At 34.3% G+C, this 27366-nt stretch overlaps 1 protein-coding gene across 1 annotated transcript in view; it reads right to left on the bottom strand.

Annotated features, from left to right (window-relative positions):
- Positions 1-10987: 10987 nt before the first annotated feature.
- Positions 10988-27366, bottom strand: part of LOC149771756 (serine/threonine-protein phosphatase 5-like) — a 53746-nt gene continuing 37367 nt past the window's right edge. The window contains exons 11-14 of the mRNA XM_089948168.1: positions 24094-24181; positions 21161-21380; positions 17256-17340; positions 10988-11291 (exon numbers count right to left, since the gene is read on the bottom strand). Coding sequence (XP_089804294.1) covers positions 11235-11291; positions 17256-17340; positions 21161-21380; positions 24094-24181 — 450 coding nt within the window. The 3' untranslated portion in view covers positions 10988-11234. The remainder of the gene's footprint in view (positions 11292-17255; positions 17341-21160; positions 21381-24093; positions 24182-27366) is intronic.

Genomic DNA, 27366 nt, shown 5'->3' with positions numbered 1-27366 from the left:
TGACTTTAAAGCACTCACAGCCATCATAGACTTGTTTGGAGAGATTTTAAAGCACTCACAGCCATCACAGGCTTGTTTGAAATGACTTTAAAGCACTCACAGCCATCATAGACTTGTTTGGAGAGATTTTAAAGCACTCACAGCCATCACAGGCTTGTTTGGAATGACTTTAAAGCACTCACGGCCATCGTAGACTTGTTTGGAGAGATTTTAAAGCACTCACAGCCATCATAGGCTTGACTGGAATTACTTGAAAGCATTTACAGCCATCATAGGCTTGATTGGAATGACTTTAAAGCACTCACGGCCATCGTAGACTTGTTTGGAGAGATTTTAAAGCACTCACAGCCATCACAGGCTTGTTTGAAATGACTTTAAAGCACTCACAGCCATCATAGACTTGTTTGGCGAGATTTTAAAGCACTCACAGCCATCACAGGCTTTTTTGGAATGACTTTAAAGCACTCACGGCCATCATAGACTTGTTTGGAGAGATTTTAAAGCACTCACAGCCATCATAGGCTTGACTGGAATTACTTGAAAGCATTTACAGCCATCATAGGCTTGATTGGAATGACTTTAAAGCACTCACGGCCATCGTAGACTTGTTTGGAGAGATTTTAAAGCACTCACAGCCATCAAAGGCTTGTTTGGAATGACTTTAAAGCACTCATGGCCATCACAGGCTTGTTTGGAATGACTTTAAAGCACTCACGGCCATCATAGGCTTGATTGGAAAGACTTGAAAGCACTTACATCCATCACAGGCTTGTTTGGAATGACTTTAAAGCACTCACGGCCATCATAGGCTTGATTGGAAAGACTTGAAAGCACTTACATCCATCACAGGCTTGTTTGGAATGACTTGAAAGCACTCACAGCCATCACAGGCTTGTTTGGAATGACTTGAAAGCACTCACAGCCATCACAGGCTTGTTTGGAATGACTTTAAAGCACTCACAGCCATCACAGGCTTGTTTGGAATGACTTGAAAGCACTAACATCCATCACAGGCTTGTTTGGAATGACTTTAGAGCACTCACAGCTGTCATAGGCTTGATTGGAATGACTTGAAAACACTTACATCCATCACAGGCTTGTTTGGAATGACTTTAGAGCACTCACAGCCATCAAAGGCTTGTTTGGAGAGACTTTAAAGCACTCACATCCATCACAGGCTTGTTTGGAAAGATTTGAAAGCACTCTCAGCCATCATAGGCTTGTTTGGAATGACTTGAAATCACTTGCAGCCATCACAGGGTTATTTGGAATTATACTGAAGCACTTACAGGCTTGTTTGGAATGACTTTAAAGCACTCACAAGCCCACTTGGAACATTCTTAAGAATAAAGTACCCTCACTTATAATTGTTATAGCTCCCCAACATTACAAAGATAGTGCATCGGATCAACAATTAAAGATAAACAGTTTTACTATCTAAGCTTGACCTTTTACTTTTTAATTCATCATTATCTGATAGTTTCAATTCACACTGGTGAATCTGTTTTAATGTCCAGTAACTAACAATAGTCACATGAAAATATTTTCTTTCCCTCCTTAAAGCTAAAAACTGACTGCTGTGACAGTGACTGTTCTGGTGATCTGTAGATTCCTCAATAGTTGTAATGTTCTGTAGGAAACATCTCTGCAATAGGTTATGGCAATCATTTCCAGGAAAGAGTATGTGCTACCATATCAAACAACTTGAACAAATGAAAAATCACCAAGAAATCAAACAACTAACTTCTGACCGTAACTTTATTAATTATTTAGCTTTATTTATTATCATTTGTTGTGAATATACATGGCAACCATTACCAAAATTCTACAGATTTGGTACATATAACTGCGATTAAAGTTGTGCCCAAAGTCATATGAATTGGGTCCAGTTTCAACATTACTGCTGCTTGAGTGCTTAGATTCAATATTGCCTTCATTAACCAATGTTATCAATACTTCTCTCTAACCTGGGAATTCCCATCATTTTTTAAAACTGCTATTGTAAGGTCTCTGTTTAAGAAACCACTCCTTGACCAAAATGATTTAACGAACTACTGCCCTGTTTCTACGCTCTTTCATGCAAAAACTATTAAAAAAAAGTTGTTCTATCTCAACTTGTCTCACATCTGAATTCAAATATTCTTTTTAGCAATGTTCAGTCTGCATAATGCCTCATCACAGTACTGAAACTGCCCTTGTGAGAGTGGTTAACAACCTTCTCTATCTTTTGGTTACAGTCCTCCTTGACTTATCAGTAGACCATGACAGTCCTCCTTGACATATCAGTAGACCATGACAGTCCTCCTTGACTTATCAGTAGACCATGATGGTCCTCTTTGACTTATCAGTAGAACATGACGGACCGCCTTGACTTATCAGTAGACCATGACGGTCCTCCTTATCAGTAGACCCTGAGAGTCCTCCTTGACTTATCGGCAGACCATGACGGTCCTCCTTGACTTATCAGTAGACCATGATGGCCCTCCTTGACTTATCAGTAGACCATGACAGGCCTCCTTGACTTATCAGTAGACCATGACAGTCCTCCTTGACTTATCAGTAGACCATGACAGTCCTCCTTGACTTATCAGTAGACCATGACAGGCCTCCTTGACTTATCAGTAGACCATGACAGGCCTCCTTGACTTATCAGTAGACCATGACAGGCCTCCTTGACTTATCAGCAGACCATGACAGTCATCCTTGACTTATCAGTAGACCATGACAATCCTCCTTGACTTATCAGTAGACCATGACATACTACTTTACTGTTTCCATTTGGTACTCACTATAATATGGTTAAAGTCATACTTAGTCAACGTGACACAAAATGTGTCCATACATGGAAAACATTCCAGCCCAGTTGATCTGTTTTGGTGTTCCACAAGGCTCTGTTCTCATCTCTGTTATCTTTGTTCTATACACTCAGGACACTGATCTCATTCAAGAGTGCTCTTAAAACTCACCTATTTCAACTATATGAACAGACTTAAAGACTTAATAATGTCTTCTTCCTTAATTATTGTCAGCATGCTTTTGTTTTGTTATATCATGGTGTTTGTTTTTGTGATTTTATCATTGTACATGTTTTTATGTGTTATTTAATACTGTAAAGCACTTAGAGCTTCCAAAGATTAGGTATTATACTAAGTTCACATTATTATTATTAGTAGTAGTAGTAGTAGTAGCAGCTATGCATGCATGACAATGTAGTAATCATGAATGATTACTATTTGTGTTAAAATTATTATTCTTCTTATTATTATTCTTTTTCTTCTTCTTCTTCTTCTTCTTCTTCTTCTTCTTCTTATTTTTTGTAGTACATGTAGTATATATGCATGCATGACAATGTAGTAATCATGAATGATTACTGTTTTGTGTTAAAAGTAATCAAAGCTCCAAGTTAACAAATGTTTTTAAAACTGTTAACAACACAAATACAATGTCATAATGGTCACGACAAACAGAGATATCCAGGTTGTGAAACTGTTTACCCCTATGCTGTCAACAAAACTTCTGTGTATTTAAAGATAGAATTTGGCTGGAAATAAGCCACTGTGCAACTTGGATAATGGGCACATACATACAAATAAGCATCTTAAAAATAAATGCACAGGTAGGAATGTCTTGTATTTGATATTCTCTTTGACCATGAAGGCAATATACAAACTACAGTTTGTATACTTAAAGTTATGTCACTGTTTATTATTTTTAAAAAAGCTTATGAAATCCACCTAAAGCAAATTTATACAATTCCTTAAAGAAAATAACCTTTGGTTAATATTTTAGACCATTGAAGTATCAGAAAAAATCTTAACTGACTTTTAGTTTGACATAATATATAGTTGACGGAAAACGTTTGGTTGATAATATGAAATTAATTACATTAACTCTCAGCGATAATGCACTGTCTGATGTATTTACAGCAAGAGGAAAGAATTTGCACCAGGGGTTTTGAAGTCTTTTCCACGTGCTCTTTGAAACATTTACACATAGCAAACATTGTACTATTATTTTTCTTTTCCAAGTGCTCTTTGAAACATTTACACACAGCAAACTTTGTACTATTGTTTTTCTTTTCCAAGTGCTCTTTGAAACATTTACACATAGCAAACTTTGTATCACTGTTTTTCTTTTCCAAGTGCTCTTTGAAACATTTACACATAGAAAACTTTGTACTATTGTTTTCTTTTCCAAGTGTTCTTTGAAACATTTACACACAGCAAACTTTGTACTATTGTTTTTCTTTTCCAAGTGCCCTTTGAAACATTTACACATAGCAAACTTTGTACTATTGTTTTTCTTTTCCAAGTGCTCTTTGAAACATTTACACACAGCAAACTTTGTACTATTGTTTTTCTTTTCCAAGTGCTCTTTGAAACATTTACACATAGAAAACTTTGTGTCATTGTTTTTCTTTTTCAAGTGCTCTTTGAAACATTTACATAGAAAACTTTGTATTGTTTTTCTTTTCCAAGTGCTCTTTGAAACATTTACAAACAGCAAACGTTGTACTATTGTTTTTCTTTTCCAAGTGCTCTTTGAAACATTTACACATAGAAAACTTTGTATTACTGTTTTTCTTTTCCAAGTACTCTTTGAAACATTTACACATAGAAAACTTTGTATTATTGTTTTTCTTTTCCAAGTGCTCTTTGAAACATTTACACACAGCAAACTTTGTATCATTGTTTTACTTTTCCAAGTGCTCTTTGAAACATTTACACATAGAAAACTTTGTATTACTGTTTTTCTTTTCCAAGTGCTCTTTGAAACATTTACACATAGAAAACTTTGTATTACTGTTTTTCTTTTCCAAGTACTCTTTGAAACATTTACACATAGAAAACTTTGTATTATTGTTTTTCTTTTCCAAGTGCTCTTTGAAACATTTACACACAGCAAACGTTGTATTATTGTTTTTCTTTTCCAAGTGCTCTTGAAACATTTACACAAAGCAATCTTTGTATTATTGTTTTTCTTTTCCAAGTGCTCTTTGAAACATTTACACATAGAAAACTTTGTATTATTGTTTTTCTTTTCCAAGTGTTCTTTGAAACATTTACACATTTGGTTGATAATATGAAATTAATTACATTAACTCTCAGCGATAATGCACTGTCTGATGTATCCATAGCAAGAGGAAAGAAGTTGTACCAGGGGTTTTGAAGTTGTTTCCAAGTGCTCTTTGAAGCATTTACATACACCAAACTTTGTATTATTGTTTTTCTTCATGATCAGTTAATAGGTATATAGATTATGTACCAAATACATACAGAAAAAAAAGCCTGTAAACATTAAATATATCTGTATCTAATGCATCACATCACACCAGCCAGAACCAGTCCAATCATGCAAATATGGCATCAAACCAGCCAGAACATTTATAATCATGTAAACATGACATCAAACCAGTCTGAACATTCATAATCAAGTAACCATGATATCAAACCAGTCTGAACATTCATAATCATGTAAGCATGACATAAAACCAGCCAGAACATACCCAATCATGTAAATATGACATCAAACCAGCCTGAACATGCCTAATCATGTAAACATGACATCAAACCAGCCAGAACATTCATAATCATGTAAACATGACATAAAACCAGCCAGAACATGCCTAATCAGGTAAATGTGACATCAAACCAGCCAGAACATGCATAATTATGTAAACATGACATCAATCCAGTCTGAACATTCATAATCATGTAAGCATGACATAAAACCGCATGAACATGAATTATCATTTAAATATGACATCAAACCAGCCAGAACATGCCTAATCACATAAACATTGACATCAAACCTGCCAGAACATGCATAATCATGTAAAAATGACATCAAACCAGTCTGAACATGCCTAATCATGTAAAAATGAGATCAAACCAGTCTGAAGATTCATACTCATGCAAGCATGATATCAAACCAGTCTGAAGATTCATAATCATGTAAAAATGACATCAAACCAGTCTGAACATGCCTAATCATGTAAAAATGAGATCAAACCAGCCAGAACATTCATAATCATGTAAACATGACATCAAACCAGTCTGAACATTCATGATCATGTAAGCATGACATAAAACCAGCCAGAACATTTATAATCATGTAAACATGACATCAAACCAGTCTGAACATTCATAATCATGTAAGAATGACATCAAACCAGCCAGAACATTTATAATCACATAAACATGACATCAAACCAGTCTGAACATTCATAATCATGTAAGCATGACATAAAACCAGCCAGAACATACCTAATAATGTAAATATGATACCAAACCAGTCTGAATATTCATAATCATGTAAACATGACAAAACACCAGCATGAACATGCCTAATCATGTAAACATGATATCAAACCAGCCAGAACATTCATAATCATGTAAACATGACATAAAACCAGCCAGAACATTCATAATCATGTAAAAATGACATTAAACATGCCAGAACATGCATAATCATGTAAACATGACTAAAAACCAGCCAGAACATGCCTAATCATGTAAATATGACATCAAACCAGTCTGAACATTCATAATCATGTAAACATGACATCAAAACAAGCCACACAGAAACTTCCCATAAAAGTGGCTTGTAAACGATATGTAAAGTACTTATTTGTATTTGGGGAACAAGTTTGGAATGAGTCCTTTTACACTGATAGATTTAATCAGTGACTGAATATGCTAACAGGATTAAATGCAATAAATTAGCACAGAATCAGTAAGGGGGTAGTTTCAAAACAAGTTATAGCCACCTTGGTAATTTGTAGAAGGGAAGTGTGTTTTGTCAATAATTTCCTTTTTAATGACTGAAACGAGTGCTTGTGGCCAAGAAAGTTGTTTTGCATCTGCTGGAAGTACAGGAAGGTTGCTAGATATCTCTGCTTCCACATTCAAACTTGTTCTAGATAAGATTTTTATTGCATGAAGAAATTGCACTTTTCCTCTGCTTTAAAGATAACACTGTTATGCCTACCAGCTTTAAATAAGACATGAAAATAGTAATGTTTTTTTTAAGCATTCATGCTTTGCAAAACAAATGGCATAGTGACCAGGATGAGTCCTGCATCTGATCAAACACAGCCTGAAATTGGCCTCAAATGTTGAATAAAGACACTGGCATCTAACAGGTAGTCTGTTTGAAAGAATTGCACATAGACCCTGATCTGCCAGCACACTGTAAGATGTTAGAGATGGGTCTATGTTGCATGCAGTGTACACAGACCCTGATTTGCCAGCACACTGTAACATTTTAGAGCTGGGTCTATGTTGTATGCAGTGTACACTGACCCTGATCTGCCAGCACACTGTAACATGTTAGAGCTGGGTCTATGTTGTATGCAGTGTGCATAGACCCTGATCTGCCAGCACACTGTAACATTTTAGAGCTGGGTCTATGTTGTATGCAGTGTACACAGACCCTGATCTGCCAGCACACTGTAACATTTTGAGCTGGGTCTATGTTGTATGCAGTGTACACAGACCCTGATCAGCCAGCACACTGTAACATTTTAGAACTGGGTCTATGTTGTATGCAGTGTACATAGACCCTGATCTGCCAGCACATTGTAACATTTTAGAGCTGGGTCTATGTTGTATGCAGTGTACATAGACCCTGATCTGCCAGCACACTGTAACATTTTAGAACTGGGTCTATGTTGTATGCAGTGTACATAGACCCTGATCTGCCAGCACATTGTAACATGTTTTTAAGTGGTGATTTTTTTATTAATATATTGTTTGAATTAATGCATGTCATCACTCATCCGATAAAAGCATACAAACCCGAATCAATGAGTTATTTCTATGATCTTTACAATTACTGCAGATTAACTTAAAAACATATGACATTTGGAATAATTATAACTTGGATAGCTTCATGGATTATTGAAATAAAAAAAGTAGTGTGTTTTTGCAGAAAATCATGTTATAACTCTGGGAAATATAGAATACTATGTAAATATATGTATTAGTTTATATTTCATTTATATTAATTTTGTTTGCATTTATGATCATAATGCATGTCTGAAAACATTTTATGACATTACCATGTGCTTACCCATAATTCTGTCTTCGCTGATTACTGCATACATCAAGAAGAAATACACCATGAAGAAATATGTACGTTTTGTGACTCAGACTTTGAGAGAAAAAAAAATTTGTTTTTCAATGCAAGATTTTTTAACTTCAAACATCAGTTATATTAACTAAAATATTTGTATGTATGACTCTCTGAAGATAAATTTATATCTACTGGTACCTTGAGAAGTAAATAAAAGTTTATTTTTTTTTCACAATACAGATTTATATTGTATACAGCTAATGATTGAAAGGACATTCAGTATTCTTGTATAACAAACACCGTTCAAAATTTGTTGGAATTTATGTTCTTATGTCACTCTCCACCTATGTTTATTAACCGGGTATATATGTTACAGGTATATATGTTACAGGTATATATGTTACAGGTATATATGTTATATGTATATATGTTATATGTGATTTGGGCCTGTGGCCTGTATTACTTCAAATAATTCATACTTATCAACTTGAAGATAAAGTTTCTATTCATTCGGTTATTGTTTGAACAGCTGGTTAAACTTTATCACCAATATTACTTTGCTGATTATTACTATTCTTTTACGTTTTCCAGGGTTCTTCCTCCACCAGTTATACTGGTCACCATGTATAGCCTATCTTGTGCTGAAAAATGGCGTTAAACCCTAGAAAAACAACAAGAACAACAACTATTCTTTTACTATCGATGTACTTCTTTTGTGTCATAAATGTCTATATTAAGACCTACTACCTTCACAAACCACATTTACTCACATATAAATCAAGTCAATCTGCAAACAACATAAACCCTGATCTGCCATTGTATAATGTGCATGCAGATTAGGGTCTATGTCATTTGTTCTAATGAATACTCCTAGCAAATTGCATAGACCCAGATCTGCCAGCACATTATGCAACAGCTGACCTGGGTTAGTGCAGTTTGCAGTGGGACTCATCTCATAAATGAGTACATAAGGTATGAACTATGAAGATATTTTGACTACATGAATAGATCTGTTGGGAGAAAACCCAATTTTCTCATTGTTCAATATTCTTTCTGTCAACAGAGAGAAAGTGAGAGAGAGGCTGACAAGTGAGATTGCAGGATAGAGACAAATAACAAACACTTTAGAGTAGCTATTGTATTTGTTCAAAGACAGCATTCTGAAACCTGGGTTTGCATCTGTATTGCTACAAACTCAGGCCTTGCTATCAAAATGATCTCATACATAACTGACCTATCAGGAATCTCATACATAACTGACCAGTCAGGGATCTCATACATAACTGACCAATCAGGTAACTATTTGGTGGTCTTTTCACCTCCAAAGTCTGAACAAATATGACACAGCTGTCACATACCAACAAGCTAACCACAAAGTTTGGTAAAGGAATTTACTGTAGAATAAAAGTTAATCTGCAAAACCCATTTTTTTCCTTCCTGCAGGTAGTTTTTTTTTTTTTTGTTCTTTTTTTGGGCTTGATGCTATTTCTCAGTGCAAGATAGGTTATAGATGGCAGCCAGTATAGCTGGTGCACATAACCCAGAATAACTCATTTAAGAACCACTGACCGTTGGGAAGCTACTAGCAAGTTTTCTCACATAACCACATTTGCCGAGCCCAAAGCTTGAACCCACACAGACATAAGTGAGATGGCTGTGATTGGCAAAGGTGAGTGATTTAGACGATTCAACAAACCATCTTGATATGACCCTCTGTTCATGAAAACTATTGCTCAGATTTTCAATATGTTCATTGCAGCAGGCTTATTTGAGGTAAGATAAGCACCAATTTCATTCAGGACCAACTAAATGTCATAACTAGACTTCTGGTGAAAACCCCATAGAAGGAGTAGCAGGTACATGATTTTCAAGATGGCATACATGGTGGCCATACTGGATATTAGATCAGCACTATTTAGCACTAAGTAGAACATCATAAGAAGTCTTCTGGTGAAAACCCAAGTTGATATGACTTTCCATCAAGAGTAGTGAAAATATTTCCAAGACGGCCGCTGTCAGTTATATTGATCATACTGGATATTAGATTGACACGAATTTTGTTGAAGACAACTGGACACCATACGAGAAGTCTTCTGTTGAAAACACCATACGAGAAGTCTTCTCTCAAAAACACCATATGAGAAGTCTTCTGTCCAAAACACCATGCTGAAATGACTTTCCATTCAGAAGCAGCAGCTATAACAAAATTTTAAAGATGTCTGTTGTTGTGGCCATATTGGATCTCAGATAGTTACCATTTTCATTTAGGACCAAACAGACATCAAAATAAGTCTTCTGGTGAAAAACCCATGCCAATATTACTTTCCTTTCATCAGAAGTAGTTATAACAGGATTTTAAACATGGTGCCATGGTGGCCATATTGTACGTAAGAACTGCACATCTTTATTCTGAAGACCAAGCAAACATCATACAAAGTATTTTTGTCAACTCCATGTTGATAATGACCATTCATTCCATTCGAAGTGCACCGCATTGGCCATATTGTAAATTAGACTGGAACCATTGTGATATGTGAATATAAATTAAACTAGCTAAATTATAAAATCTGATTTGTAAGTTCATTTAGTTGATAAAAAGCAATTAAATCAAACTCATGACATTGCCATACTGCAGAAATGATAACATAAGGTCAGAGAACATAGCTCTTAGTCATGTGTCTTATTTTAAGACTTCTAATGTCTCACCTATGATCTTCTGGTGATACAAAAACTTTTATCTAATTTATATGTTGTTTTGGAAACTTAGGTCTTTAAGCCAAATGAAAACTAACTGAATGTTAACAGACAAAGGTTGCATTTGTTTCACATATGTTTTGGACAAATCCCATTTATTATGAGGTAAACATTGATACGATGGCAAGGCATGGAGAGACAACTTGAAATAAGACCACTGGAATTGGACATTTAATTCAAATATAATGCATAGATAAATGCAAACAACGTTATTATGAACTGTACATTTCCAACATGATACATTTAAAAGCAGACTGCTTGCATGTACATCATCTATTCTGTACAAAATTAGGGTCAAATAATATTTATCTTTCATTGCTATGATACAGTTAAATATGGTCCAGTAGTAGTAGTAACCTGAAAGGATGGACTGATAAATAGATCATCTGTTACATCCGGACTACTTAGAATAGTCCAAAGAGAGAACTTGCATAGGCCATAGGTTTGACACTGGGATGGGGCTGCAAGAGAAAGAAAAAAGAAAATACTATTTTTGGCAAGGAGTTCACAAGACAACGTGATAGAGTCATACTATAATCAATCTAAAGCCTTAACAAGACAGTGTGATAGAGTCATACTATAATCAATCTAAAGCCTTAACAAGCCAATGTAATAAAGTCACACTATAATCAATCTAAAGCCTTAACAAGACAGTGTGATAGAGTCATACTATAATCAATCTAAAGCCTTAACAAGCCAATGTAATAAAGTCACACTATAATCAATCTAAAGCCTTAACAAGACAATGTAATAGAGTCATACTATAATCAATCTAAAGCCTTAACAAGACAGTGTGATAGAGTCATACTATAATCAATCTAAACCCTTAACAAGACAGTGTGATAGAGTCATACTATAATCAATCTAAAGCCTTAACAAGCCAATGTAATAAAGTCACACTATAATCAATCTAAAGCCTTAACAAGACAGTGTGATAGAGTCATACTATAATCAATCTAAACCCTTAACAAGACAGTGTGATAGAGTCATACTATAATCAATCTAAACCCTTAACAAGACAGTGTGATAGTCATACTATAATCAATCTAAACCCTTAACAAGACAGTGTGATAGAGTCATACTATAATCAATCTAAAGCCTTAACAAGACAGTGTGATAGTCATACTATAATCAATCTAAAGCCTTAACAAGACAGTGTGATAGAGTCATACTATAATCAATCTAAACCCTTAACAAGACAGTGTGATAGAGTCATACTATAATCAATCTAAAGCCTTAACAAGACAGTGTGATAGAGTCATACTATAATCAATCTAAACCCTTAACAAGACAGTGTGATAGAGTCATACTATAATCAATCTAAAGCCTTAACAAGACAGTGTGATAGAGTCATACTATAATCAATCTAAACCCTTAACAAGACAGTGTGATAGAGTCATACTATAATCAATCTAAAGCCTTAACAAGACAGTGTGATAGAGTCATACTATAATCAATCTAAAGCCTTAACAAGACAGTGTGATAGAGTCATACTATAATCAATCTAAAGAATTAACAAGACAGTGTGATAGAGTCATACTATAATCAATCTAAAGCCTTAACAAGACAGTGTGATAGAGTCATACTATAATCAATCTAAAGAATTAACAAGACAGTGTGATAGAGTCATACTATAATCAATCTAAAGCCTTAACAAGCCAATGTAATAAAGTCACACTATAATCAATCTAAAGCCTTAACAAGGCAGTGTGATAGAGTCATACTATACTCAATCTAAAGCCTTAACAAGACAGTGTGATAGAGTCATACTATAATCAATCTAAAGAATTAACAAGACAGTATGATAGAGTCATACTATAATCAATCTAAAGCCTTAACAAGACAATGTAATAGAGTCATACTGTAATCAATCTAAAGCCTTAACAAGACAGTGTGATAGAGTCATACTATAATCAATCTAAAGCCTTAACAAGACAGTGTGATAGAGTCATACTATAATCAATCTAAAGAATTCACAAGACAGTGTGATAGAGTCATACTATAATCAATCTAAAGCCTTAACAAGACAGTGTGATAGAGTCATACTATAATCAATCTAAAGCCTTAACAAGACAGTGTGATAGAGTCATACTATAATCAATCTAAAGAATTAACAAGACAATGTGATAGAGTCATACTATAATCAATCTAAAGCCTTAACAAGACAATGTGATAGTCATACTATAATCAATCTAAAGAATTAACAAGACAGTGTGACAGAGTCATACTATAATCAATCTAAAGAATTAACAAGACAGTGTGATAGTCATACTATAATCAATCTAAAGCCTTAACAAGCCAATGTAATAAAGTCATACTATAATCAATCTAAAGAATTAACACGACAATGTGATAGAGTCATACTATAATCAATCTAAAGCCTTAACAAGACAGTGTGATAGTCATACTATAATCAATCTAAAGCCTTAACAAGACAGTGTGATAGTCATACTATAATCAATCTAAAGCCTTAACAAGACAGTATGATAGAGTCATACTATAATCAATCTAAAGAATTAACAAGACAGTATGATAGTCATACTATAATCAATCTAAAGAATTAACAAGACAGTGTGATAGAGTCATACTATAATCAATCTAAAGCCTTAACAAGACAGTGTGATAGAGTCATACTATAATCAATCTAAAGAATTAACAAGACAGTGTGATAGAGTCATACTATAATCAATCTAAAGCCTTAACAAGACAGTGTGATAGTCATACTATAATCAATCTAAAGCCTTAACAAGACAGTGTGATAGTCATACTATAATCAATCTAAAGCCTTAACAAGACAGTGTGATAGAGTCATACTATAATCAATCTAAAGAATTAACAAGACAGTATGATAGTCATACTATAATCAATCTAAAGAATTAACAAGACAGTGTGATAGAGTCATACTATAATCAATCTAAAGAATTAACAAGACAGTGTGATAGAGTCATACTATAATCAATCTAAAGCCTTAACAAGACAATGTGATAGTCATACTATAATCAATCTAAAGAATTAACAAGACAGTGTGATAGAGTCATACTATAATCAATCTAAAGAATTAACAAGACAGTGTGATAGAGTCATACTATAATCAATCTAAAGAATTAACAAGACAATGTGATAGTCATACTATAATCAATCTAAAGAATTAACAAGACAGTGTGATAGAGTCATACTATAATCAATCTAAAGAATTAACAAGACAGTGTGATAGAGTCATACTATAATCAATCTAAAGAATTAACAAGACAGTGTGATAGAGTCATACTATAATCAATCTAAAGAATTAACAAGACAATGTGATAGTCATACTATAATCAATCTAAAGAATTAACAAGACAGTGTGATAGAGTCATACTATAATCAATCTAAAGCCTTAACAAGACAGTGTGATAGAGTCATACTAAAATCAATCTAAAGCCATAACAAGACAGTGTGACAGAGTCATACTATAATCAATCTATAGAATTAGCAAGACAGTGTGATAGAGTCATACTTTAATCAATCTAAAGCCTTAACAAGACAATGTGATAGAGTCATAGTATAATCAATCTAAAGCCTTAACAAGACAGTGTGATAGAGTCATACTATAATCAATCTAAAGCCTTAACAAGACAGTGTGACAGTCATACTATAATCAATCTAAAGCCTTAACAAGACAATGTGATAGAGTCATACTATAATCAATCTAAAGCTTTAACAAGACAGTGTGATAGTCATACAATAATCAATCTAAAGCCTTAACAAGACAGTGTGATAGAGTCATACTATAATCAATCTAAAGCCTTAACAAGACAGTGTGATAGAGTCATGCTATAATCAATCTAAAGCCTTAACAAGACAGTGTGACAGAGTCATACTATAATCAATCTGAAGCCTTAACAGGATAGTGTGATAGAGTCATACTATAATCAATCTAAAGAATTAACAAGACAAAGCACCTTTTAGTGCCGAAGGTTCAAACCATCTCTGATATTCTTATGTGATAGGATTTCCAACTAGCCATAAGGCTGTCATACTGAATGCAAGATAAGCGCCATTTTCTTTATGATGGATCAGGTGCTATTAGAAGACTATTGGTGAAAATTTTATACAAATATGACCACTGATTCAGAACAATTAGTCACAAGATTTTATACAAATATGACCACTGATTCAGAACAATTAGTCACAAGATTTTATACAAATATGACCACTGATTCAGAACAATTAGTCAAAAGATTTTCAATATGTTATCATGGCAGTCATATTGGATGTCTGCAGGGCACAACTGCCATTTAGAATCAATCAGATATAATAACTCTTTTGGTGAAAACCCTATGTAAATATGACCATCAATTCTTAAGGAATAGCGAAGTAGTTGAAAACAGGTCAGCATTGGAAGTTATTGTTACCAGATGCTGGACTTTCTTCTAAAAGCTTAATTTGCTTTAATAGGAATGCCTACCTCAGCTCCAGTTGAAATACCCACTTGGGATGTACCCATTTCCATCTGGGGAGGTTTAATAGGCCACATTGGGGACTGAACCCAGTCATTTGAGGCAGAGACTATAGATCTTAAGAGAGAGGGAGGAACAAACTATCCTTTACGCTGCCAAGCATTGTCTTCTTTGCCTGAATAAAACCTCTGTGATATATCCTCAATCATAGAGAAATGAGGATGAAGCTGGTAGTGTTGTTTCGATTATCGATTATAGTCTATCATCAGTTGGTTGAGCAAACCAGTATGATAATAAGTTGTAAAACTCCATAATTGATTGTGTGTAAAAGGAGACTACTTCTTTTTAGTTGCATGCAAAAATTAAAAGTTAGTAAAACTCCTGTGTAAATGGTAAGTTAAAAGGGACTTCAAATCCACTAAAGTTGATCTGAATTATTTCACAAGTTGCAAATATAAAACCATACCATATTCCATAATTGCAAACTTTCATATTTTGGAAAATACATTTATGATTACATGATTAAGCTGTTAAATTCTTGAGTTAATAAATTTAAACAAATATTGATGATTTGTTTCAGTTAAAATGTAAAATCCTTTGTAGTATTTGTAAATAATGACAAACAAGAAAACCATGTCCTTCTATACTTTAAATATAGACACATCACATATGAATGAAAGAATTTTGGGGGATTGCAACAGTATTTCAGGTACATAAGACTAATCAGCCATAAAAAGTGGCTTTCATATACAAAATTGTAGAACAAAAATAACAAAAAACAATTTTTATAAATGTAATATTTTTATCAGGTTAAAATATAAATGTCATTAAAAGAGACTATTCCTGTATATTTATTAACATTTTGAACTCTTGAGCTAGAGACATAACTGTATAACAAACAAAAATTAAGATCTGTTGTTAGTAACCGATTATAATCAATTATCAGTTGGTTAAGTGGAACTGATTATCAATAATGAAATTCTGACTAATTCCCATCACTAATAAAATAGATTATTGTATGTGTATGCCATGGAATTTACTGTTCAGCCTACTCATTCTACAGACACCTACAACTTTGTATTATTGGTATTGTGTAACACTAATGAAAAATCCTATGGAATTTAGTGTACACATACCATTATAAGTACTCAGAATCCTGTACTTTAATTAATTTGAGTTCAAGCTGAAGATTTTCATCCAGTTCAGATTCTTTTTTCTCTCTCACTCCACTGATTTCCATGTATAGTAGTCACTATGTATTCTAGTCACTATGTATTGTAGCCACTATGTATCTTAGTCACCTTGTATCGTAGTAACTATGATTTGTAGTCACTAAGTATCTTAGTCACCATGTATCGTAGTCACTATGTATCCTAGTCACCATATATTGTAGTCTCTATGTATCATAGTCACTATGTATCGTAGTCACCATGTATCATAGTCACTATGTATCGTAGTCACTACATTTCGTAGTCACCATGTATCACTGTCACCATGTATCGTAGTCACCATGTACTGTAGTCACTATGTATCGTAGTCACTGACAGCATGAGATCGATATGATACAGAATGCAGATGGGTTTTGATAAAAACTGTGTTTAATTCATTAATTATTACTCTTCTCATGTTTTTCTACTTTACTAATGAGTAGAAATTCATCACTTACCTATAGAGTATAAAATTGTCAGTCTACTGTTGATATTAAAATTCAAAATTACGTTAATATTTATATGCCATGGACAAATCAAAATTTGATATGTCAATATACCAATGACATTGTTATATCAAACAGCTTTACACCAACACTTTAATATCCATTTTATGTTAATTTGTATGTGATATGTGTGACTATAAATATATATATCTGATAATTATATGTAGATTCCTCAACTTCTTTAAATAAAATGCAATGTAATTATTTAGTGTGTGTATGCATGTGTGTGTGTGTGTGTGTGTGTGTGTGTGTGTGTATGCTGTCAGACTTACCACAGCTTCATAACTTGTAAACTTTGGTTGAAGATTTGTCCCCCCAATCAAAGTGATGAAGGCTCCTTTGTTCCCCATAGTATCACTGATAAAAAGCAAAGACAATGAAAACAAAAGATTCTCCAAGAGTAGAAGAATTTAGCTATCCATTTGACCTAATTTATGTGGTGCCAGTGTTTGTGAATTTGATAGCTATCAATGTGACTTAATTTATATGTGGTGCCAGTGTTTGTAAATTTGATAGCTATCAATGTGACAATTTACATGTGATGCGAGTGTTTTGTTGTTGTAGGGTTTAACGCCATTTTTCAGCACACGGCTATACATGGCGGCCAGTATAAATGGTGGAGGAAGAACCTGGGAAAACCCCAGAAAGAACCACTGACCCACGAGAAGCTACTGGCAAGCTTTCTCACATACCCACATTGGCCGAATCCGAGACTCGAACCCACGCAGACAGAGGTGAGAAAGCAGTGATCCGTAACAGACTGCGCTTTAGACCACTCGGGGCCCCAGTGCCAGTGTTTGTAAATTTGATAGATATCAATGTGATTTAATTTATATGTGGTGCCAGTGTTTGTAAATTTGATAGCTATCAATGTGACTTAATTTATATGTGGTGCCAGTGTTTCTAAATTTGATAGCTATTCATGTAACAATTTATATGTGGTGCCAGTGTTTGTAAATTTGATAGCTATCTATGTGATTTAATTTATATGTGGGGCCAGTGCTTGTAAATTTGATAGCTATCAATGTGACAATTTACATGTGGTGCCAGTGTTTGTAAATTTGATAGCTATCAATGTGACTTAATTTATATGTGGTGCCAGTGTTAGTAAATTTGATAGCTATCTATGTGACAATTGATATGTGGTGTATTTGATAGCTATCAACGTGACTTAATTTATATGTGGTGCCAGTGTTTCTAAATTTGATAGCTATCAACGTGACAATTTATATGTGGTGCCAGTGTTAGTAAATTTGATAGCCATCAATGTGACTTAATTTATATGTGGTGCCAGTGTTAGTAAATTTGATAGCTATTAATGTGACGTAATTTATATGTGGTGCCAGTGTTTCTAAATTTGATAGCTATCAACGTGACAATTTATGTGTGGTGCCAGTGTTTGTAAATTTGATAGCTATCAATGTGACTTAATTTATATGTGGTGCCAGTGTTTCTAAATTTGATAGCTATCAATGTGACAATTTATATGTGGTGCCAGTGTTAGTAAATTTGATAGCCATCAATGTGACTTAATTTATATGTGGTGCCAGTGTTAGTAAATTTGATAGCTATTAATGTGACGTAATTTATATGTGGTGCCAGTGTTTCTAAATTTGATAGCTATCAACGTGACAATTTATGTGTGGTGCCAGTGTTTGTAAATTTGATAGCTATCAATGTGACTTAATTTATATGTGGTGCCAGTGTTTCTAAATTTGATAGCTATCAATGTGACAATTTATATGTGGTGCCAGTGTTTGTAAATTTGATAGCTATCAATGTGACTTAATTTATATGTGGTGCCAGTGTTTCTAAATTTGATAGCTATCAATGTGACAATTTATGTGTGGTGCCAGTGTTTGTAAATTTGATAGCTATCAATGTGACTTAATTTATATGTGGTGCCAGTGTTTGTAAATTTGATAGCTATCAACGTGACAATTTATATGTGGTGCCAGTGTTAGTAAATTTGATAGCTATCCATGTGACAATCTATATGTGGTGCCAGTGTTTGTAAATTTGATAGCTATCAATGTGACTTAATTTATATGTGGTGCCATTGTAAATTTGATAGCTATCAACATGACAATTTATAGGTGGTGCCAGTGTTAGTCAATTTGATAGCTATCCATGTGACACTCTATATGTGGTGCCAGTGTTAGTAAATTTGATAGCTATCAATGTGACTTAATTTATAGGTGGTGCCAGTGTTAGTAAATTTGATAGCTATCCATGTGACAATTTATATGTGGTGCCAGTGTTTGTAAATTTGATAGCTATCAATGTGATTCAATTTATATGTGGTGCCAGTGTTTGTAAATTTGATAGCTATCAATGTGATTCAATTTATATGTGGTGCCAGTGTTAGTAAATTTGATAGCTATCTATGTGACAATTGATATGTGGTGTATTTGATAGCTATCAACGTGACTTAATTTATATGTGGTGCCAGTGATTTACCTTAGATGACAGTACAGTACCATCCTTTGATCTGAGTCTTTTGCCAAGTAATAAATTATAACACCCTCAAAATTAAATGGATTCATAGAACTCAACTGTTATGTGACTACTAGCTAACTATTAAACAACCTGTTTATAATGACTGATTTCTAATATTGTTTACAACTGTTCCATTTTAACAAACACAATATGTAGAGAATACAGCTACTTTGATTACTCTGAAATTTGATGAAAATCTGAGCAAGAAATCAATGTTGTCATGGCATAATTGCATAGCTACAACAATGGTGTCATGGCCTGATTGCACAGCTACAACAATGGTGTCATGGCCTGATTTCATAGCTACAACAATGGTGTCATGGCCTGATTGCATAGCTACAGCAATGGTGTCATGGCTTGATTGCATAGCTACAACAATGATGTCCTTGCTTGATTGCATAGCTACAATGGTGTCATTGCCTGATTGCATAGCTACAACAATGGTGTCCTTGCTTGATTGCATAGCTACAACAATGGTGTCATGGCCTGATTGCATAGCTACAACAATGGTGTCACGGCCTGATTGCACAGCTACAATAATGGTGTTCTTGCTTGATTGCATAGCTACAATAATGGTGTCACAGCCAGATTGGAAAGATACAATGAAATGGTTTCATGACCTGATTGCAAAGCTAGAATGATCATGTAGTGCTCTTAATGATGCATGTACCAGACTTACAAACCCTGAAGAGACCCAATTCAGACAGTCAATATATTTCTGTAAGATGTAATAAAATATCATTTACTGCCTTGTCAACATGGAAAACGTGCATTTAAAAACATCTGGAAATGTGGTCCAATTTTGTGAAGGCACAATTTGTTTAATAAAAAATACAGTCAAGTACACATCAGCCATAACAACCTACAGCTCAGTTTCATTAACTGCAGTTCCGTAACCATGAAGTTCAATTACTTCTCCTTAGATCTCTGCACTCAGCACAACTTTAAAGCTGTTTTTTTCTCGTCAAATTCTTGTTTCAGTGGGAATCATTCTCTTTGAACAGTGTTCCAATGAACATACTTCAAATAAATGCAAATGTCTCCTTTTCTGCTATAATTTTGAAAACACAGAAAAGTATCTAAACAGCTTTCTTTAAATTTGTGTAAATTTGTGTACCAATTATTTTGACGTTTTAAACAGCTGATTATTCCATTTGCCTTGATATTTGCAGACTAAGTTGTAAATGCAAAGACCTGACCTTGTGTGCATTCTGCCTGACCAACATAGGTAGGTTACAGCATCTGCGTTAGTCCAACTCCTTTACTAAATCCAATGTGTAATGTTTTGTTGTTGTTGTGGGGTTTAATGCCATATTTCAGCACACGATAGGCTATGCATGGCGGACAGTATTAATGGTGGAGGAAGAACCCGGGAAAACCCTGGGAAGAACCACTGACCCATAAGAAGCTGCTGGCAAGTTTCTCACATACCCACGTTAGCCGAATCCTAGACTCGAAACCTGGAATTCATTCAGAGCACTCTATTTGTTTGGGGTTGTGACTTTTAGGATTATTTTGGATTTAATTCACAATACTGAAAGTTCTTCTTAAAATTTTCATTTTATAACTTTGAAAATTAAATTATGTGCTAAGTTTTACAAAACTTGCTGGTTTTACTTCCTTCAGTTACTTAGTTTAAGACCACAGAAGTCGTAACAACTGAGACAAGAAAACTTACCAGTAATTAGGAGCTGAGAATACAGTTATACACTTTCCATCATGGGACACCTCATAACCCTCATTCTTCACCTCATGACTGCGAATAATGTAATCCAGCTTGTTTTTCTGTAGAAAGCGTTTCGTTACATCTGGTCCAAATTGTGTCCCCACACCTCGTTTACTTTGAGATCGCCCACACTGGGGCTGAGGGTCTGACCACAGCAACTCGCACATCACACCTAGAACATAACAAATGTATACGCTGCAATGTGTGCGTGTGTGTGTGTGTTTTTACATGTAATTGTATAATATGTAAAAGGAAACTGATATACCCTATTATCTGATGTATCGGACAACCATTTTCTGCTCTGCATTTGCAGATACTTCAGTTATAGTATTATCCTTCACTCACTTTTCATGTATTATATTTTTATTAATACATTTTTTATAAAACTGTCCTGCAAATATTGACCCAACAATGGAATTTTTATGCTACTGTTTTTTTATAAAATTATTTATTGTCAAAATGCAGATCTATAAGGGTTACCTCAAAAATACAGTTATTCATTAAAGTGACATTTTTTTACCATGGTGAACAAAAGTGATTGATAACCTGATAAAGCTGGGATTTGTTGTGAAGCATTCTTTCTCACCCTTGATTTTCAACACCCCGAAAGCACCTATTCTAAACAAAATGGAGGTATTTGATTTATAGTACAATGACATTTCAGAGATTACTTTAAAGCAGAGGAGTGAACCATCAGTAGACCAAATTTCCACAGTATCACTTTCTTTGAAAATTTCCATAAATGCTTACAAAAACAGCTAGGAGAAAAGGGGAGATTCCTCATAATATTGTATTGCTGAACTTAATCTTGAACCCAGCTAGCACTTGGGCGTTTCTGTGCTAGAATCATCCCTCTGTAATGCAAAATGAAATCATGCATTCTTGTAAATTCACTGTAAATGACAGGATAGAAGTATAGAAATTAAGTACAGTGGTCCAGCTCTTATATGGCCACCCCTTATGCACCAGGAAAGTGGCCTTATAAGACAGGTGGCCTTTCCAGAGGGGGACTAAATTTTTTGTGAGAAGTATAAGTAATGTACATAGCAAGAAAGCTACATACTTCAATACACTTAATATCTTCATTTAATATCTTCGTTTAAAAGTAACATTAATTATTAAAAGGTTCTTTTTGCTATAATAATAGACTTATTTGAAGTGACTATAAATTAATAGTTCTTATTCTTGGCATAAGCGTGATATGCAAGCAGGTATGGTTGTCATGCACATTGCAAAACCATTCAAAAACGTTAATTAAATCTTGGTACATACATAATTCAAATTCCATTTGCTCCATTTTCCCACTGCTGCTGAATAACCTCCATATCAGTTACGACGTTTATTCAAGTCTTTTCAACATAAAATTGTTCTATTCGAGTCTTTTCTATATTAAATTGTTCAGCAAGTCCCAACTCACCCGATGTCATCAAGTAGAATAACCAACTTTCTTCTAAAATAATACGTCTCGGTTTAAGAGATGACATGTTAATGTTTGGCAATGATTTATTCAGATGTTGCTAACTGTATGCGATTTAATTATGCAGACACAACTTTTGTCGAGTGCATGAAATGCCTTATTCGTAAAGGAAGCGATAACTGTGTTGTCACATGATATTTTGGTCTTTGTCTGGTACCCAGTTTTGTTCAAGGTCATTGTTAATTTCTGTGTGTGTGTGTGTGTTAATGCACAAAATCAATTTTGACCGTTATGATCTTGACAATTATTTCTGGATGTAATAATCAAAGAAAAGAACTCAACAGAACTGTGAGCCCCAAAACTCTACCATAACATTGTTGAACCCTTTAAGAATTTGTTTTGCAGTTTCTCATGTCTCAACTAAACATACAAACTCATCTTTAATTTTCTGAATTTTGCTAATTTTGTCTTAATTTTAATTATCAAAGAAAATTTAAACTTGAAATATGCAGCAAATCAAAATCTATCAACATATTTCTAAACAACTGTTTGTCAAACTAGCCTACACTCAAAATTGCCAGACCAAAGCATCTACAAAAACAGGAATCAAAGGTTTTAGATATATGCATTGTGTGTGGAAAGTCAAATGACATCAGAGAAGCCAACCCATTAGTATATTTATCGGGGATCCAAGCATCAATTTTTCAGAATCTGACCACAGTGGAGGTCTCTAAAGAGAGTAGTAATCATAAACAAATCAACTCTGCCTAAGATCTCTTTACTTATTTGCTTTTATCATTCTCTGATAAATTTAAAAACATATACACATTCATGGTTATGGGGCTTTACTTGACAGCATGGTGACTTCGGTTGTCAGTAGGCACATTTTTTTAATCTTGTCCATAACTGAAAGCTGATTGGTGCTACCGTTGATGGTTATGTCCCTAACACACAACTTTGGGATAGAATATATTCTCTTTCATTTTAATCAGGTCTAAGATACATCTGAAATGTCTTATTGTTTCAGACATTGGACCTAAGGTACCCCTAATTATCCCATGCAATTGCCTGGTCATTATGTTTTCCAGACTAATTAAACACTTTACAGACCGAAATCATATGACAAAAGAAGTGTTGTTGTTGTGGGGTTTAATGCCATTTTTCAGCACATGATAGGCTATGCATGGTGGCCAGTATTAATGGTGGAGCAAGAACCCGGGAAAATCCCCGGAAAGAACCACCGACCCACGAGAAACTACTGGCAAGCTTTCTCACATACACACATTGGCCGAATCCTAGACTTGAACCCAGGCAGACAGAAGTGATATGGCAGCAATCCGTAACGGAGAGCGCTTTAGACCACTCAGGGCCCCACAAAAGAAGTGTGAATGTTTGTCTCCTGCATATATATATATATATATATATATATATATATATATATATATATATATATATATATATAATTTACCCTCTTCAGGTGGCTGCCTATGTCTGTCTACCTTCCTGATGTCATCCAATGTCACGTTGTCGTCTTTGAATAACCCACCATGCATAACCTACAAAGAAGTAAATGTATTTACTCATTTCAGCTTCATGATTCCAGTAAAGAATTTAAGATTTCAATTCAGTTTTGTTTGTTTTGTTTTTTACATATAGTATGTAATTATTGGTAAAATTTATTCCAATCTTCCATTTTAATATACCATATATATAGGTTTATAAGAGGAGTCTGACTGCATACTTCACAGACCCAGATCTGCCATCACTAAGGCCCAGATCTGGATCTGTGTAGTTTGTTTGGAGTAATCAGTAGAACAAACAACATAGACCCTGATCTGCAGATGCATTATGCTATGGCAGATCTGGAGCTATGTTGTTTGCAGTTGACTCCTCTTACAAGCGAGTATATTTGGTGTATTCTAAGAAATTTTAAACTGAGAAGATGTCATTCATTTCACTAAACAATTTTTCAAACTGATGTATCACAATTAAAATTCATTAGAAGGTGATAACAAAGAACCTGATACATGTCACAAAAAAATCTTCTAAACTTATGTACCACAATCAAAATTTCATTAGATTAAAAACACCCATGGTTAAGCAGAGTAGACTAAATTCCTTTGCTTATTCTGAACTTATAAACAGGAACTCTAAAAAGAGGATACTGCTGACAACAGTTGTCATTCAGAAGAACTGAATGAACAATAAGCACAACAATTTAATGGATAATAAGCACAATGACTGAATGGACAATAAACACAAAGACTGAATGGACAATAAGCACAATGAATGAAAGGACAATAAGCACAAAGACTGAATGAACAATAAGCACAAAGACTGAATGGACAATAGGCACAATGAATGAATGAACAATAAGCACAATGAATGAATGGACAATAAGCACAATGATTTAATGAACAATAAGCACAAAGACTGAATGGACAATAAGCACAAAGACTGAATGGACAATAAGCACAAAGATTGAATGAACAATAAGCACAAAGAATGAATGGACAATAACCACAATGATTGAATGAACAATAAGGACATAATAAGCACAAAGACTGAATGGACAATAAACACAAAGACTGAATGAACAATAAGCACAAAGACTGAATGAACAATAAGCACAAAGACTGAATGGACAATAAGCACAAAGACTGAATGAACAATAAGCACAAAGAATGAATGGACAATAACCACAATGATTGAATGAACAATAAGGACATAATAAGCACAAAGACTGAATGGACAATAAACACAAAGACTGAATGAACAATAAGCACAAAGACTGAATGGACAATAAGCACAAAGACTGAATGGACAATAAGCACAATGACTGAATAGACAATAAGCACAAAGACTGAATGGACAATAAGCACAAAGATTGAATGAACAATAACCACAATACTTAATGGACAATAAGCACAAAGACTGAATGAACAATAAGCACAAAGACTGAATGGACAATAAGCACAAAGACTGAATGGACAATAAGCACAAAGACTGAATGGACAATAAGCACAAAGATTAAATGGACAATAAGCACAAAGACTGAATGAACAATAAGTACAAAGACTGAATGGACAATAAGAACAAAGACTGAATGGACAATAAGCACAAAGATTAAATGGACAATAAGCACTAAGACTGAATGAACAAATAAGCACAAAGATTGAATGGACAATAAGCACAAAGACTGAATGAACAATAAGCACAAAGACTGAATGGACAATAAGCACAAAGACTGAATGGACAATAAGAACAAAGACTGAATGGACAATAAGCACTAAGACTGAATGGACAATAAGCACTAAGACTGAATGAACAATAAGCACAAAGATTGAAGGGACAATAAGCACAAAGACTGAATGGACAATAAACACAAAGACTGAATGGACAATAAACACAAAGACTGAATGGACAATAAACACAAAGATTGAATGGACAATAAGCACAAAGACTGAATGAACAATAAGCACATAATAAGCACAAAGACTGAATGGACAATAAGCACAAAGACTGAATGGACAATAAGCACAATGAATGAATGGACAATAAGCACAAAGATTGAATGGACAATAAGCACAAAGACTGAATGAACAATAAGCACAAAGACTGAATGGACAATAAGCACAAAGACTGAATGGACAATAAGAACAAAGACTGAATGGACAATAAGCACTAAGACTGAATGGACAATAAGCACAAAGATTGAAGGGACAATAAGCACAAAGACTGAATGGACAATAAACACAAAGACTGAATGGACAATAAGCACTAAGACTGAATGGACAATAAGCACAAAGATTGAATGAACAATAAGCACAAAGACTGAATGAACAATAAGCACAAAGACTGAATGGACAATGAGCACAAAGATTGAAGGGACAATAAGCACAAAGACTGAATGGACAATAAACACAAAGACTGAATGGACAATAAGCACTAAGACTGAATGGACAATAAGCACAAAGATTGAATGAACAATAAGCACAAAGACTGAATGAACAATAAGCACAAAGACTGAATGGACAATAAGCACAACGATTGAAGGGACAATAAGCACAAAGACTGAATGAACAAGAAGCACAAAGACTGAATGGACAATAAGCACAAAGACTGAATGAACAATAAGCACATAATAAGCACAAAGACTGAATGGACAATAAGCACAAAGACCGAATGGACAATAAGCACAAAGACTGAATGGACAATAAGCACAAAGATTGAATGGACAATAAGCACAAAGACTGAATGAACAATAAGCACATAATAAGCACAAAGACTGAATGGACAATAAGCACAAAGACTGAATGGACAATAAGCACCAAGACTGAATGGACAGTAAGCACAAAGACTGAATGAACAATAAGCACAAAGACTGAATGGACAATAAGCACAAAGACTGAACGGATAATAAGAACAAAGACTGAATGGACAATAAGCACTAAGACTGAATGGACAATAAGCACAAAGATTGAAGGGACAATAAGCACAAAGACTGAATGGACAATAAACACAAAGACTGAATGGACAATAAGCACTAAGACTGAATGGACAGTAAGCACAAAGATTGAATGAACAATAAGCACAAAGACTGAATGAACAATAAGCACAAAGACTGAATGGACAATGAGCACAAAGATTGAAGGGACAATAAGCACAAAGACTGAATGGACAATAGACACAAAGACTGAATGAACAATAAGCACTAAGACTGAATGGACAATAAGCACAA

This window comes from Sinohyriopsis cumingii, unplaced genomic scaffold, assembly GCF_028554795.1.
Source record: "Sinohyriopsis cumingii isolate HCF-2022 unplaced genomic scaffold, ASM2855479v2 utg001699l, whole genome shotgun sequence".
NCBI classification, from domain to species: Eukaryota; Metazoa; Mollusca; class Bivalvia; order Unionida; family Unionidae; genus Sinohyriopsis; species Sinohyriopsis cumingii.
The sequence above is the reverse complement of the archived record's forward strand: the minus strand, read 5'-3'. Positions and strand labels throughout refer to the sequence as shown.